The sequence below is a fragment of the Nothobranchius furzeri genome, chromosome 9 (genome assembly GCF_043380555.1).
Source record: "Nothobranchius furzeri strain GRZ-AD chromosome 9, NfurGRZ-RIMD1, whole genome shotgun sequence".
Classification (NCBI taxonomy): Eukaryota; Metazoa; Chordata; class Actinopteri; order Cyprinodontiformes; family Nothobranchiidae; genus Nothobranchius; species Nothobranchius furzeri.
Genome location: NC_091749.1, coordinates 76,188,894 through 76,206,367, shown reverse-complemented (window position 1 = coordinate 76,206,367; position 17,474 = coordinate 76,188,894). Strand labels below are relative to the sequence as shown.

The 17,474-nt window shown below is 43.2% G+C and overlaps 1 protein-coding gene across 3 annotated transcripts in view; it reads right to left on the bottom strand.

Moving 5' to 3' along the window:
- Window positions 1–5,454: 5,454 nt before the first annotated feature.
- The window catches only part of LOC107373711 (signal peptide peptidase-like 2A), a 119,806-nt gene continuing 107,786 nt past the window's right edge, over window positions 5,455–17,474 (bottom strand). For 2 of the 3 annotated variants that reach the window (XM_070555208.1, XM_070555210.1), the window contains 2 exons: window positions 10,409–10,442; window positions 5,455–5,848 (listed from right to left, as the gene is read on the bottom strand). In XM_070555208.1, coding sequence (XP_070411309.1) covers window positions 5,808–5,848; window positions 10,409–10,442 — 75 coding nt within the window. In that variant the 3' untranslated portion in view covers window positions 5,455–5,807. The remainder of the gene's footprint in view (window positions 5,849–10,408; window positions 10,443–17,474) is intronic. The other variant, XM_070555209.1, reaches the window with a different exon arrangement.

The following is a 17,474-nucleotide window of genomic DNA, read 5'->3' as shown; positions in this document are numbered from 1 at the left end:
AGTGATGACTGACACAACCCTGCGTAGAGAGAGTTGCAGTAATCAAGCCTAGAAATAACAAAGGCATGCAGTACCCGCTCCAGGTGGGCTCTCGACAGCATTTGCTTGATTTTTGCAAGGCGTCTCAGGTGAAAGAAACTGGACCGGATCACAGAATTGATGTGAGCCTAAAGCATCAAGTTTCACCCCCAAACTGGTAACAACTGGTTTTGAGTATGGAGAAAGAGGGCCAAGATCAACATTACGATCCACATTCCTGCTGTTGGGGTGAAAAACAATGAGCTCTGTCTTTCCCTCATTCAGATGCAGAACGTTGGCCATTAGCCAAGCCTTCACCTCGTTAAGACAGGACACAAATGACTGGATAGAGTGACCTTTCTCCTGACACAATGGAGAGCAAATCTGGCAATCGTCAGCACAGAGATGGAACGATAGGCCATGTTTACGAAAGATTGACCCCAGAGGTAGCAGATAAATGTCAAACAAAAGAGGACCAAGGATCGACCCCTGCGGGACCCCCCAGCGGAGCCCCTCCCAAGATGAAAAAACATCACCCAGTTTAACGCAGAATGTCCTGTTGTGGAGATACGATCTAAACCAATCCAGAGCAGACCCTTTGATCCCAACCCATCGTTCCAAGTGATCGAGTAGAATCGCGTGGTCGACTGTGTCAAAGGCTGCTGTCAGATCTAACAACAGAAGCACCACAGATGTTCCCTGATCTAGTGATAGATAGATGTCATTTAGGACCCTCAGTAGAGCTGACTCTGTGCTATGGCCAGACCTGAACCCTGATTGGAAAACCTCAAACAGATCAGATTCAGCTAAATGTGAGACCAGCTGCTGATAAACGACTTTCTCAAGCAGTTTAGATGTAAAAGGCAGGGTAGAGATAGGCCTGTAATTTTCGATCACAGAGACATCAGCACCAGGTTTCTTCAGGGTCGGCCGAATAACTGCTGCTTTCAAAGCAGCTGGGACCACACCTGTGCTGAGGCTCCCATTGATAATCTGACCAAGTGCAGGGCTAAGGCACGGAAAGGCAGCCTTCCAGAGACGAGGCGACAGAACGTCAAGTGGAGAGCCAGATGGCTTCTGCCTCGCAACAAGCTTACTCAGCTCAGAGTATGAAACAGTATTGAGGGAGCTCAGGGTGGGTGGTGATGGAGGAACTGGAACAGGGTCAATAGAGTTACCAGAAATAGCTGCTCTAATGCCTGATACTTTATGAACAAAGAATCTGTGAAAAGCTTCAGAGTTTCCAGCAGCTGTAGGAGACATGGAGCTAGGCTCCTGATACACCAGAACAGAATTAAGTGTTTTGTAGACAATCCTGGGATTCTTGGAGTTTGTTTCGATGTCTGCAAAATAGGCCGTTCTGGCAGCCCTCACAGCATCCTGATAAGCAACCAGTGAGGCTCTGAACAACTCACGCGAGACCTGTAGGCCATCCTTTTTCCACTTTCTCTCAGAGGATCTACACGCCCGCCTACAGGCCCGTGTGACATCAGAGAGCCATGGCTCCCTCCTAGGCCGACACTTGCACAGTTTGAGAGGGGCAACCACGTCCAGGACCTGATTACAAAGTACATCAAAGTGTTGTGAATAGTGATCAATGTTAGATGGATCAGGGTTAAAGGTCTCTAACCTTACAGACATACAGTCCACAAACTTTGCGACAGTTTCTGCATCCAGGGCTCTGAACCTAGTAGCTGGAGCTTCACACACAGGGACAGGACATGGCAACGTAACATCACAGAGTATTGGAGAGTGGTCAGAGAAAACAGGAGGCAAAGTCACCAGGTTCATGACGGGGAGACCAGAAGAGAGAACCAGGTCCAGGGTGTGACCCCTGGCATGAGTTGGGGACGATACCCATTGAGTCAAATTGAATGAATCCAGCAAATTAAAAAAGCCTTTAGCAAGCACATTGTCAGGACAGCAGATATGGATGTTAAAATCACCAAAAAATAGGACATAGTCATATTTTAGGATGCAGTCTGCCACAAGATCACAGAAATCATTAAGGAAGTTAGAGTCAGTCTTTGGAGGGAGATAAATCAGCACAACGAGCAGGCAGGGGGAGATGCACAGTTCAAATAAGCTCACTTTAAAGGAAGAAAATGACATGGTGGGTGTAAGCTGTTTACAAGGAAAGCTGGATTTAAAAACAGCAACCAGCCCTCCACCTCTGCCCCGTGATCTGGGGATATTAAAACAGGAGCAGCCAGGTGGTACCAGCTCCAGCAGGGCGCTTGAGTCACCAAACGGGATCCAGGACTCACAGATGCAGAGAAAACTCAAGTCATGCTGAATAAAAAAGTCACAAAGTATAAAAGTTTTGTTCAGCACAGACCTGGCACTGACCAGATCAAACCGGGTCTGCGGCGGGGCTGCGGCACCGAGATTGCGCACGGGCCCAGTCTCCTTTAACTCTGTGCCCGTAACCGAGCGCAGATTCTCCCAGCAAACCCGTCTGGCGAGGTCTTCGAGCCGATTGGCCGTGGCGCGATGCCAGTTCACCCTCAGAGCCGGCCAGGTTCACTAGGCAGGGCGCCGAGTAATCCATGAGACATCTTGGAACCACCGGGTCAGAAGCTGGGCCGAATCGGACCAGCCGCTTGTTCAGGGATTCAGCCCGACGTCTCACACGCCGGCTACCTCTCTTTCCCCGTCTTCTCCGATGCTTCCTTCTCGAGCTGGGGCGGACAGAGGGCCGACACATCACGGCTTGGGGGGGAGAGAGCACACGGGCAGTCCAACCAGAAGCGCCATCCGTGGGGTTCCCAGCGCGCGCAGCCCGCTACATCAACGGGAGGACGAAGCCTCAGCAGCGCAGCTCGATCGTCTGTCACCAGAGAATCCACACCATTCAAAAAGTAATCAGAGACAACAAAAATGCATAAAAGCCAATAAAATGCCAATATAAGCCAGTAAAAAGCAAGGTACCATTGCATAAAGAGGACGAGCAGCTCGCAGCATGCACCCGCGCGAGCGCCATCCTCACCCTTTCTCTTCTCAATATCCCACATATTCTCTATGGCAGGGGTGTCAAACATGCGGCCCACGGGCCGGATCCGGCCCGCAAGCGGGTTAAATGCGGCCCGCGAGATGGTTGTGTAAACTTTATTTTCATACTTTACCATGTAGAGTGAAAATAAACTTATCATTGTGAGCAAGGTTTCTCTGTAATGAGTATAAATAAAACAAAGCTGCGCTCAAGGCTCACACAAGAACTTGAATCACATCCTGAAGTTGGCCGCCACTCAGGATGTGACTTCTGATGTTGATGCACTGGTGAAAGCTAAAAGATGTAAAGTAAAATGAGTCAAATATACTTTAAGTGCTGCATGAAACTGATCTTGCCATGTGATCTGTAAGCTCTTTGAATCACCAAGGAACGTTTTTTTTATTTGTTGATTTTTATTTTTTCAAATTTTCAAGTACACTTCAGGTGTTGTACTTGTACTACACTGTTCTCAGGCTCCAACCTTGTTTTATATTGATTGTATTAAAACAAAGAAAACAATCTGAAGTTTTTTTTTAATTTACCGGTCCGGCCCACTTGGGACAAGATTTCCCTCAATGTGGCCCCTGAGCTAAAATGAGTTTGACACCCCTGCTCTATGGGGTTCAGGTCAGGAGAGTTGGCAGGCCAATTGAGCACATTAATACCATGGTCAGTAAACCATTCACCAGTGGTTTTGGCACTGTGAGCAGGTGCCAGGTCGTGCTGAAAAATGAAATCTTCATCTCCATAAAGCTTTTCAGCAGATGGAAGCATGAAGTGCTCCAAAATCTCCTGATGGCTTGCTGATGGAATAGCAAAAACCTTAGACCAATAATTGTGAAGCTGAGGGCAAAGCCAAATAGTGTGAATCAGATTTGCTCTTGGGTGCTGGCATCTATCACAAGCAGGCGAGACATTTGTGAAAATTTTTGCCAAATGAGCTTTAGCGTAATATATGCGATGAACAAGTTTGAATTGTATTAGACTATGTCTGGCGCAGATAGAGGACATATGAATCAGTGCTAGGATTTGTCTCCATTCATCCTGTGAGATCCTAAACTTAATTGCAACAAAAACTCAATTCACATCTTATAAGTAAACCTCACCCTAAGCCTAAAACAGGGTGTCCACCATATAGAGCTCCGGGAGTTGACGTCACTTCTCCCGGCATGCAACAGTTCAAATCGAAACGGCGCCATATTGGCAGGTAGAAGCCGGCAGCTGGACTATTTGTTATTGTCAGAAAACTTAATCAGACAGGAAATATGGTAGATTCCTGTTGTGCCCCAGGATGCAGAACAGACGCGGACGACATAAGGAATGAGCCGTCTACAGGATTCCCCAAGATCCAGAGCGCCGCAAACGTTGGATCATTGTAATAAAACGCGCTAGTGACCGGGCTGAAATGAAGCTGTGGGATCCCGAGAGTAAAGGATTTCGCTTATGCAGCGACCACTTCATATCAGGTACTTAAACCAACGTTTCCTCAACTGTGTATGGTATTTATTTCAAATGCTTTTATTACGATTCTTAGTGGGCTTCCTAAACTTATTTTGGCGTGGCTTTTTCTGTCTTATTACTCATAGCAGCAAGTAAACGTCACGTAAAACGTTGCCTCGTGAGTTCTGCATGATGCCGTTTACGTGTTTTATGATCACAGCAATTAACCGGCTAAGCTGTATTTAATTTTAAAGCAATGGTTGATTAATTGTCAGATCACACATAAAAAGCACTTTGGATTGCTATTATCTGTCTCACTGAGACCGATCTCAGACAGATCCTGAGACGCTCCTGCCTGACATATTTATTTTATTCACGAAAAACAATCAAACTAGTGATTTCTCTTGGCGTTCAGTTTATACATTCAAACAGCACAGCACTCTATTTAAACTACTTACGTGTAAATCTGTTATTTATCCATCCATCCATTTTCATCCGCTTATCCGGAGTCGGGTTGCGGGAGCAGTAGCGTCGAGAGGCCCAGACTTCCCTCTCCCCAGCTGCCTGAGCCAGCTCCTCCGGGGGAATCCGAAGGTGTTCCCCGGCCAGGTAAGAAGTCCGCTCCGACAGCTTCTGGCGTTTTTAAAAAGTATCCCATGGGCACGGTAAGGGTCGGAGATGTTTAGTCTATTTAATTTCTGACTATTCTTCAGTTTTAAAGTGTGAAGTAAACTCTGACGAAGTAAAATCCAAGCTGATCCCGTTCACGTTCATGGTTACGATCCGTGTTTGTTTAGCTTCTTTTACCCGCCAATATGGCGTCTACTGAGAGTCACGTGGGGTCCGGAGCTCTATTAGAACCAGGTTTTGGACCTATCATGGATCATCGATCTTCAGAAGATTAGTGAAAATGCCATTTCTGTTCCAAAGTAGGATAGCTGTACAAGTACGTACACACATGCACACGCACACGCATACACACACACTAAAAGAAATGGCCTCTCAAAAATATTAAATTATTTTATTTAAGGCAAAAAAGACGAGTCTTACAAACAGGTTACACAGAAACCCCGGTTACCAAAAAGTGACAAATTGTAGGTGAAAATGATTTTAACTCCTCCTCCCACCCCACCCATAACTAAACACCTGTAAAGCGGAGGATAATAAAGTGCATTTCTGCAATCATCAAAGGCAAAAATGATTGTTTTCTCAAACTGAACTTAACTTTTTAGGCACTACAAACATTTTAATTACTTGTCAGTAAGTTTGAGCAAATAACATGTTCCCTTGCTTTACAAATGTCAATTAAAATTTTAATAAAATTAAGTCAGCAGTCAGCATTTGTTGAGTTCATAAGTCAGCAAGTTTCTCCATCTACGGAGCGGTCAATTCTTCCCTCTAGAAGAAAAAAAAAAAAGAAAATGTTTAGAATTTCAAGCCACCTGGACTGGATTTCAACACACCACATGATGCATCCAGCAAATATACAGGGAGTGCAGAATTATTAGGCAAGTTGTATTTTTGAGGAATAATTTTATTATTGAACAACAACCATGTTCTCGATGAACCCAAACAACTCAATATCAAAGCTGAATGTTTTTGGAAGTAGTTTTGAGTTTGTTTTTAGTTTTAGCTATTTTAAGGGGATATCTGTGTGTGCAGGCGACTATTACTGTGCATAATTATTAGGCAACTTAACAAAAAACAAATATATACCCATTTCAATTATTTATTTTTACCAGTGAAACCAGTATAACATCTCCACATTCCCAAATATACATTTCTGACATTCAAAAACAATACAAAAACAAATCAGCGACCAGTATAGCCTCCTTTCTTTGCAAGGACACTCAAAAGCCTGCCATCCATGGATTCTGTCAGTGTTTTGATCTGTTCACCATCAACATTGTGTGCAGCAGCAACCACAGCCTCCCAGACACGGTTCAGAGAGGTGTACGGTTTTCCCTCCTTGTAAATCTCACATTTGATGATGGACCGCAGGTTCTCAATGGGGTTCAGATCAGGTGAACAAGGAGGCCATGTCATTAGTTTTTCTTCTTTTATACCCTTTCTTGCCAGCCACGCTGTGGAGCACTTGGACGAATGTGTGATGGAGCATTGTCCTGCATGAACATCATGTTTTTATTGAAGGATGCAGACTTCTTCCTGTACCACTGCTTGGAGAAGGTGTCTTCCAGAAACTGGCAGTAGGACTGGGAGTTGAGCTCGACTCCATCCTCAACCCGAAAAGGCCCCACAAGCTCATCTTTGATGATACCAGCCCAAACCAGTACTCCACCTCCACCTTGCTGGCGTCTGAGTCGGACTGGAGCTCTCTGCCCTTTACCAATCCAGCCACTGGCCCATCCATCTGGCCCATCAAGACTCACTCTCATTTCATCAGTCCATAAAACCTTAGAAAAGTCAGTCTTGAGATATTTCTGGGCCCAGTCTTGACGTTTCAGCTTGTGTGTCTTGTTCAGTGGTGGTCGTCTTTCAGCCTTTCTTACCTTGGCCATGTCTCTGAGTATTGCACACCTTGTGCTTTTGGGCACTCCAGTGATGTTGCAGCTAGAGCCCTGCACTGAAGTCCTAGGCCCTCGGGTCGGCCCGACCCAACGGCCCTTGGGCCGGGCTTCGGGCCAAGGACTGCGTAATTACCTCGGACACGGGCCGGGCGCCTTTATTTTTAATCGAATAAAAAAAAAATTGAAACACTTAAACCAGGGGTCGGCAACCTGTTCCCATCAAAGAGCCATTATTACCCGTTTCCCACAGTAAAGAAAACACTGGGAGCTACAGCAGCTACGGCGTTGTGGGCGGGGCCTAACCTCAGACAGCAGAGCGCTGCTCGCAACAGGTGACAGCAGCCAGTACCAGTCGCTCGTGTACGTCAAAGTTATCTTTCATAAGACGATAATCAATAAAATGATTTATATAAAGTGGATCCAGAAGTTGTAGCCCGTCTCTGCCTACAATATTTTGGTATTTTTCACCCTGTTGGTGGTTTTACTGAGCAGGTGCCACTTTTGTCATACGTTTCTTTTTAAAACATGTTTAGACTGTTCAGAATACAAATCCAGGCTCTGTCACGTTTGATTGTTGTAATTAAACTTTGTAGGTGGGGAAGGTCAGAAAAGGATCGGATCATTTTGTTTTTCCCTCATTTACAGCGACGGAGATAACGGTGCAGTGCGCCTGGCTCTGGTGTTAATCAAGTTTAATTTTAACTATTTTCACAAGAAAACAGAACAGTTAAAAGCAGGGCTTGTGTTGACCGGACAGTTCCCGTATTTGACCATTTATTTTGAAGGAGAAAGAATAGAAAGAATTACCCCGACGCATGCAGACAAACTGACATTTTATTCTACGCATATCGCAGATGTAGCTTAATCGCTCAAGAAAAGATTCCCATCTGAACATCTGAGCTGGCTCGCTGTCAGCGTGTACTACATAAGGTCAACAGCGAGCTGAAGATGTGGAGAGGGGCTTGGAGCGCGTCGCAGAACCAGAGCGCATGCGGGAAGATTCCTCCAACTGAATTCAGTCGGAGGAATCTTCCCGCTGATCTGAATCTGATGCGGCTCTCTGTGCTTGTAAAATAATGAATGGATATTTAAATACAATGCATTATATTTTACTGAATTAATTTTATATCTGTATGCCAATTCTATGTAAAGATTGTCTGCGTAAACCTGAACAGGTCCAACCCGGTCTTACTGTGAGACCGGGTTGACGCGTCACGCTTGTGGGTAATCATAGGTGCTGTCTGAGCTGAAGAAGATATGAGATTCTGGGATTCTCCTCAGACGGCTCCTGGATGTGTCGCCACATTGGAGACAGAAACAAGCGCTTTTCAGCCAAAGTGTCATAATCAGGGAACATTTTCTAAGTGACAAGTCTCTCTGAGACCGGGTTTGGAAAACACTCGCTTCAGTCGGAGGAATCTTCCCGCATGCGCTCTGGTTCTGCAACGCACTCCAAGCCAGTCTCCACATCTTCAGCTCGCTGTGCACATATGCGCTGACAGCGAGCTGTGCTGAGCAGTGTCCAGTTTTGTTTTCTTGTGAAAATTGTTGGAAAGAGATTAAATTTAACTTGATTACCACCAGAGCCAGTGCGCCGTCATCTCCGTGACGGTAAATGAGGGAAAAACAAATTGATCGGATCCTGCACATCTTTTAACACATTGGTCAGGATTGACGCACTTTGTTTTCATTTAGTTGGTTAAAAAAAAGTCGGGCTAGGGTCGGGCCAGAGAATCCTGAAAACCTTTTCGGGCCGGGTCGGGCTGGGGCTCCACCCCTTCGGGCCGGGCCGGACACAGGCTCAGATTTTAGGCCCGTGCAGGGCTCTAGTTGCAGCTCTGAAATATGGCCAAACTGGTGGCCATATTTGCAGCTGCACGCTTGAATTTTCTCAGTTCATGGGCAGTTATTTTGCACCTTGGTTTTTCCACAAGCTTCTTGCGACCCTGTTGACTATTTTGAATGAAACGCTTAATTGTTTGATGATCACGCTTCAGAAGCTTTGCAGTTTTAAGACTGCTGCATCCCTCTGCAAGATATCTCACTATTTTTGACTTTTCTGAGCCTGTCAAGTCCTTCTTTTGACCCATTTTGCCAAAGGAAAGGAAGTTGCCTAATAATTATGCACACCTGATATAGGGTGTTGATGTCATTAGACCACACCCCTTCTCATTACAGAGATGCACATCACCTAATATGCTTAATTGGTAGTAGGCTTTCGAGCCTATACAGCTTGGAGTAAGACAACATGCATGAAGAGGATGATGTGGACAAAATACTCATTTGCCTAATAATTCTGCACTCCCTGTAGAAGCAAACTTCAGAGATAACATCCCAAACCCCATGCCACAGCTCTCCCACATTAACCACAAGCAACTTCATGAGAGGGAAAAACGACCATGCTAACATTTTAGATATTAGCTGCTGTTGATTGGAAAAGAAAAATAAATTAGGCAAACAAAAGATGGTTACAAATGCAAAAGAAGTAAATGTGGAAACAAAGAGATGGAGCTAATGATATTCCAAAGCCTGATGGCAGCATCTGCTTAAAGCCTGATTTATGCTTCTCCGTCTGCGTCAGTGCGGAGACACGCAACGCCATTATCCGTACTTGCGTAGGGCACGCAAGTACGTACGGAGTCGAGCCCACTTTTTTAAACATCCGTCGAACGAGACGGATTACGCAAGCTTGTGATTGGTCAGGATGCCGCTGTTGTTTACAGCGCCGCCATTGCAAAGAGAGCCGAGGATAACTAGCGGCAGACACGGAGAAGCTTGAAGAATACCTCGCGAAAAAACTCTAAAAATATGAACGTTTAATTCTCCCGTGACTGGAGGAGTGAAAAGATGCGCAGCAAGCATTTTATTTGTGGACGGAAATGACAGGAAACGTGGGTTTAGAGGTGGGGAGCGCATGAAGGGGTGGGAGAATGAGAGACAAATATGTCCCTGTTAAAAGTCACTTATATACACAAAAAACACAATATAAACACACGATCTTGGACCGATGCATGACAGGATACCACAGAACAGCGCTACACCCTCTGTGGTCCTGCAGGGCAATTGCTTTGCAACACTCTCCAGGAGACGGAGAAGTACAAGAGCAAAACGCTTCCGTCAGTCCGTGCGTGTCTGTCCCTTGCGGAGCTGACGGAGAAGCATAAACCAGGCTTAAGTGTTCATCCTTAAGGGAGACTTATGTTTGGTCAACTGGGGACATCTAGTGGTTAATTGTTGCAAAACACAGCTGACCCACAGAAACGTCTTTGAATGAAAACTTCTGTACTGCTAGTGTTACACTGAACTTGGGAACAATAGTGCAAAAAGCCAATAATAAAAATATGGAGATTAAAGAAGCTACTACAAGATGACAAGCACAGCCAATGACAGGAAATACTCAGGGAGAGGTCTGAGTCGGTCGGAAGCACACCTGACAGCAAAGGTTCTCTGGGTGAATCCAGTACCTGTTGACGATTAACCAAAGTCAGAATTGCACCTTTTATTTGGTCTTCTTTAAAATCCCTCTTTTCCCTCAAACATGCACACAAAGGCTCAAGCAAGCTCATTTCTACAATTTTAAAATGTGGTTTGAAATCTCTTCGCAAGGAAACGGTTCTCTTTTTTTCCAAACATTGCGTGATTTTTGAACATCAGGGAGAAAATTATGAAAAAGTTTGGCTGTGAGTTCAGACTCAAGCCAGCTAATTTAGCTTTGTCACACCAGCAGTGTCAGTTTACACATGTAACAAGCTCAAGTGTTTCATCACAGCCAAAGATCGCATGGTGTTAACCGGGGCGCCCAAGTCCTATAGACCATGCGGCTTCAAACTCAGGTCAGATACAGTCCCAGTGTTACTCCTTCGGCCATAATATGAAGAAGTTTTTAGTCTAAGAGCTAGTTATGCCTCTAGACAGGAAGTAGAACTCTCGTCACTGTCCCCTTTAACATCATCACCTTGATTTATAAAGCGCTTTCCATCGGCCAGGAGGCGAACCAAGATGCTGTACACACACACACACACACACACACACACACACACACACACACACACACACACACACACACACACACACACACACACACACACACACACACACACACACACACACACACACACACACACACACACACACACACACACAAAGAAATTTGAAATCGCTGACTCATGCAAGGGTTAACTAAACCTACATAGACAAACAAAAGCAGGAGATAAAAGCAAAGGATATTGGTAAAAGAACAAGCTAAAATTAAATTAAAGTTAGCTAAAATATAGCTAACTCGTGTGCTGAGGGAATATCACTGTATAAAAGTGAGTCTTCTGTGATTACCTAAGCGCATGAGATGGGTTGTATTGGGTGAGTAAATGCTGTGATATACTTGCTGTTTAACAATGCACATGTGTGTTTAAAATGGCTGCCATGCATTACTTGCATTAGTTTGAAGCGTTGTTTGTGCATTTCCCCTGAAATTAACTTGATGCGTCCGAACCCGGCAATATACGAGTAACCAGAAAGAAAGAAAACAATCTTTTATATAGCACTTCTCAATATGAAAATCACAAGGCGCTTAACCTCAAAGTCACCTTCCTCCACAGCAACAAAAAACCTGGTTATCAACTCGAAAAGGCAACTATAAATGTGGAAATTGTGTTCACTGTGACAACATGACTAACACTAACTGTTTTGCTGACGTTTTCACAGGACATACTTTTTACATTAATACATTCATCAACTGTAATACTTCGTTCGTGGTCTACAGACTAGAATGCCCGTGTGGTTGCTTCTATATTGGAAGAACTAAACGCAAGTTAAAAGCAAGACTTGCAGAGCACAAACAAGCAATCAGATCTGGTAATCCTCTATATCCTATGGCAGTGCATTATAAAGACACAAATCATGGAAGCTGTAACTCTCTTAAAATCACAGGGATTGAACATATAAAAAATTCAATTAGAGGAGGAGATAGGCTTAAAAAACTCTTGCAAAGAGAATCATTTTGGATTTACACACTAAAAGCTACTAATTTCCCAGGTCTTAATGGAGAATTAGATTTAGCTCCTTATTTATAATCTCATGTTTTCTTACAATTTGTGTACCATATTTATAATTTTTTCTCAAATTCTAGAAGTGAAATTTCATATTTGTAAGTATTCATCCTTACAATAGGATTGTTTAGATGTAAAAAGTTTTTGTGTTGTACTGGCCATCCAATCAGAATGCAGTCTACCTGCCCAGCTTTGGCAGGTGTCATTGATTGGCCTTTTTAACATGGGGGTGAGTGAGTATACAAACATTTTGAGCCCTGACGAAGGCCCTGTGGGCTGAAACGCGTTGGCATTGATGTTTTTAACAATTTAAGCCATGTACTAATAAAGGCTTTTTATTTTTGTACCTCCTGAGTGCCTCAGATCTCCTTTTGCCAACATTTATGTGGATCCCTTGGCTGAAGAGCACCAGTGAGAGCACCAGATAAGATTTCTCACACCCCTGCAGCACTTCCAGCATTTTTTCTATTTGCCTTCATATATGTGTTCCAGGTATAGTGTAACGTGAGGAAATATGGGTTTTCTGTGCCAAAGGTTGCATTTGGCCCGGCTGGGTCAAATCTGGGTCGCTCAGAACTTTCACCCACAGATTAAGACCTGAACGCCAGCGAGTCTGGGAGAAACCACAACATCTGCCACCTGCAGTGCCAGAAGATGTTGTTCTCATGGAAGCTAGTCATAACATAACAAAGTCTTAAACTTCCTTTTCTTTATTTTAAATGTTGAATAATCATTATTATCATTTTGCTCATTATAAATGTGTTTTAATCAAATGAATGATTATTATGCTTTGGGTAATCATAACTATAATGAATCCATACTTAATTAAATAATGTTTGAGGATGTTTGGTAACGACCTTCACACACTCAGACACTCACTCAAACACTCACACACACACAAACTCTCACAGTAAACTCCAAAACACATTTGCTCTAACGCACACATTTGCTTTGAGAAGAGAACTGGGTTTGGTAAGTTTCAGTTCATGTTATTCAGTTCGTGTTGGTCAACAAGAGGGAGAGGACGTGTGAACAACCGCTAACGGGGGAACGGAGCCCACCGGCAACCCCCCCCCCCCCCCCCCTCACGCTATTCCTGCCAAGCCAGACAGGATAGCTGAATTACAACCGCTAACGCAGACTCGTCCCGAGTCTTTTGATTTCTGAGTAATTTAAACTTAAGAAAGCGCATCTGCAAACGCTTTATCATCACGTGTACCAAGGTCAACTCTGGACCGGAGCGCCGGACACCTTCGTCTCCTCTGCCAGCCAAGGTGCCCTGGATGAAACGTCCTCCTGTGGCATCCCGGATCTAAAAGAGGGTCCTAAGTCGGTGAGGCAGTCCACAATAGATAGCGTTTGATGCATCTTTTCCAAATAAACCTAAGTTTATTCAAACCATCACTTTTCACTCAAGACACCTGTTTCTTCCTGAAGCAAAATCAGACGCACACACACATTCATCTCACCTCATTCTCAATTTTCACACATCCAACACAAGGTCTATTTGAGCAAGCTTAAAATATCAACTGTTAAAGATTGTCCAACAAAGTTGCCAATGTTGATTGTTATTTCCTATGCTTGTCATTTCAAAATCATTAGTTTAATTTGAAGAATTAAAACTTTTAACTTTCAAACTTGTCTCTTCATTGAACTGAAACACAGACCCATGGATATTATCGACAGTTTATCGATGAAAACAACATTTGAGTCTTCTTAAAACTATAAAATTTGGTTATTAATTTATTAAAAATTAATATCTCAAATTAATATGTAGAATGGTTCCTCTGTCATAAAAGAGCATAAACCATTATACTACATAATTGGCAGAGCCTAGCCAGGTTCTCTACAATAGGATTCCTTTATTTTTCCAGTCCGGAAGGTTCATCATTTGGTTATTTTGTAAAATGTCAGGATTATCCCAGATAGGTGTGCGTCTGCATGGTACTAGTGAAGACGCTGTCATTTTAAGATACTCCCACCATGCTGTCAGAGAGGTGCTGATACTAATACTTTTGAAGCCATGTTTTCTTATGCTTGAGCTAATAAATGGTAAGTCTGAAAGCTCTATCGTATTGCAAAGTGTCTGTTCTATGTCTAACCAGGACTCATCTAGTGGGTTATCTTGCAACCCTCTTGGTATATATTGCAGCCTGTTGGCTAAGAAGTAATAATAAAAGTTGGGTAAATCCAGTCCTCCTCTGTCTTTGGTCTTCTGAAGCGTTTTTAAGCTAATTCGTGGAGGTTTATCCTGCCAAAGGAATTTAGTAATTGAGGAGTCCAGAGATTTAAACCAGTCAGCTGGTGGTTTGTTTGGGATCAACGAGAATAAGTAATTTGTTCTGGGTAAGACCATCATTTTAATTGTAGCAACCCTCCCCATGAGTGATATTGGTAAGGATTTCCATCTTGCAAGATCATCTTCCACTTTCTTTAAAAGTGGGATGTAGTTTAGTTTGGTTAGATCTGCCAGCTTGGGAGAGACGTTAATTCCCAGGTATTTGATGTTCCCTGACTCCAATTGTGTATTCAACAAATTGACAAATGAGAAATTAATTGGTATAACTATGGATTTTAACCAGTTTATAGAGTAATCTGAAACTATTGAAAAAGAGTTTATCAGTTCTATTGAATGGGAGAGAGAGGACTGAGAATTCTGGAGAAAGAGTAAAACATCATCTGCATAAAGACTGATCTTATATTCTATTTTCCTACACTCTATCCCTTTAATATCTGTTGTTTGCCTAATTGCTGCCCCTAGTGGTTCAATAAAGATAGCAAATAGTGAGGGGAAGAGTGGGAGCCCCTGCCTGGTCCCCCTCTGAAGACAGAAGCTAGCTTATATTTGGTCGTTCGTCCTGACACGTGCAGTTGGTGAACTGTATAATGTTTGTAGCCAGTTTATGAAGAAGTTCCCAAAACCAAATTTATGTAAAGGTGCAAATAAGAACTTCCAGTTAACTCTATCAAAAGCTTTTTCTGCATCTAGAGATTATATACTAGTTTCTATGTTTCCACTGTAAGAGAAATCTATCAAATTAAGTAATCTATGTGAGCTAGTGGATGACTGTCTACCCTTAATGAAACCAATTTGGTCAGGGTGTATTATGAAGGGGGTTACCTTCTCTAATCTTTTTGCCAGGGCTTTACAAATTATTTTGAGATCAACATTAATAAGGGAAATTGGGCGATAGCTGGTAGGAAATGCAGGGTCTTTGCCTGGTTTTAACAAGAGACTAATATTGGCTGAGTTCATGTTTGGCTGTAATCTGCCGCTCTCTTCGATTTCCCTCACCATTCTGAAAAATGTTGGAGCCAGAATGATCCAGAATTCTTTGTAGAACTCTGCTGGAAACCCGTCTGGACCTGGAGCTTTCCTATTAGTTATGAATTTAAGGGCTTCCTGGAGCTCAGCTGATGTTAGTAGCGAGTCCAGAACTGTAGCCTGGCTGTCTGATAATTTAGGAAGTGTTATCCTGTCAAGGAACTCATTGATCTTGTTATCTGATGGGTTTATCTGTGGTGAGTACAAAGTTTGGTAAAAGTCTCTGAAGGTGTTGTTTATTCTTTCAGGGTCATTAACTACAGGTGCTGGCCAGTAAATTAGAATATCATCAAAAGGTTGAAAATATTTCAGTAATTCCATTCAAAACGTGAAACTTGTACATTATATTCATGCAATGCACACAGACCAATGTATTTCCAATGTTCATCACATTTAAATTTGATATTCATAAGTGACAACTAATGAAAACTCCAAATTTGGTATCTCAAAAAATTAGAATATTCTGAAAAGGCTGAATATAGAAGACACCTGCTGCCACTCTAATCAGCTGATTTACTCAAAACACCTGCAAAGGCCTTTAAAAGGTCCCTCAGTCTTGTTTTGAAGGCACCACAATCATGGGGAAGACTTCTGACTTAACAGCTGTCCAAAAGACAATCATTGACACCTTGCACAAGGAGGGCAAGACACAAAAGGTGATTGCTAAAGAAGCTGGCTGTTCGCAGAGCTCTGTGTCCAAGCACATTAACAGACAGGCGAAGGGACGGAAAAAATGTGGTAGAAAAAAGTGTACAAGCTCTAGGGATAACCGCACCCTGCAGAGAATTGTGACGACAAACCCATTCAAAAATGTGGGGGAGATCCACAAAGAGTGGACTGCAGCTGGAGTCAGCGCTTCAAGAACCACCACGAGGAGACTCATGAAAGACATGGGATTCAGGTGTCGCATTCCGTGTGTCAAGCCACTCTTGAACATGAAACAGCGCAAGAAGCGTCTCGCCTGGGCCAAGGACAAAAAGGACTGGACTGATGCTGAGTGGTCCAAAGTTATGTTTTCTGATGAAAGCAAGTTCTGCATTTCCTTTGGAAATCAAGGACCCAGAGTCTGGAGGAAGAGCGGAGAAGCACAGAATCCACGTTGCATGAGGTCCAGTGTAAAGTTTCCACCGTCAGTGATGGTGTGGGGTGCCATGTCATCTGCCGGTGTTGGCCCACTCTGTTTCCTGAGGTCCAGGGTCAATGCAGCCGTCTACCAGGAAGTTTTAGAGCACTTCATGCTTCCTGCTGCTGACCAACTTTATGGGGATGCAGACTTCACCTTTCAACAGGACTTGGCACCTGCACACAGTGCCAAAACCACCAGCACCTGGTTCAAGGACCATGGTATCCCTGTCCTTGATTGGCCAGCAAACTCGCCTGACCTTAACCCCATAAAAAATCTATGGGGTATTGTGAAGCGGAGGATGCAATACGCTAGACCCAACAATGCAGAGGAGCTGAAGACGACTATCAGAGCAACCTGGGCTCTCATAACACCTGAGCAGTGCCACAGACTGATCGAGTCCATGCCACGCCGCATTACTGCAGTTATTGAGGCAAAAGGAGCCCCGACTAAGTATTGAGTGCTATACATGCACATTCTTTTCATGTTCATTCTTTTCAGTTGGCCAACATTAGAGAAACAAACATTTTTTCATTGGCCTTTAGAATATTCTAATTTTCTGAGATACCAGATTTGATGTTTTCATTGGTTGTCACCTATAAATATCAAAATTAAACGTAATAAACATCGGAAATACATTGGTCTGTGTGCATTGCATGAATATAATGTACAAGTTTCACGTTTTGAATGGAATTACTGAAATATTTTCAACCTTTTGATGATATTCTAATTTACTGGCCAGCACCTGTATATTCCCGGTTGAGTCTTTAACAGCAGAAATGGTAGTTTTCTCTTTATTTATTTTTAATTGGCTAGCCAAAAATTTACCTGATTTATTTCTATGTTCAAAGTTTTCTATTCGTAGTCTTTGTGCTAAAAATTGTGTCTTTTAGTCAATAATTCCATGAAGTTCTAATTTAGCTTTACGTAATTTGCTCAATAACTCTTCTTCTGTGGATGCCTCTAAAGACTTGATGATTTCTTCTAACTCCTGAATACGTTT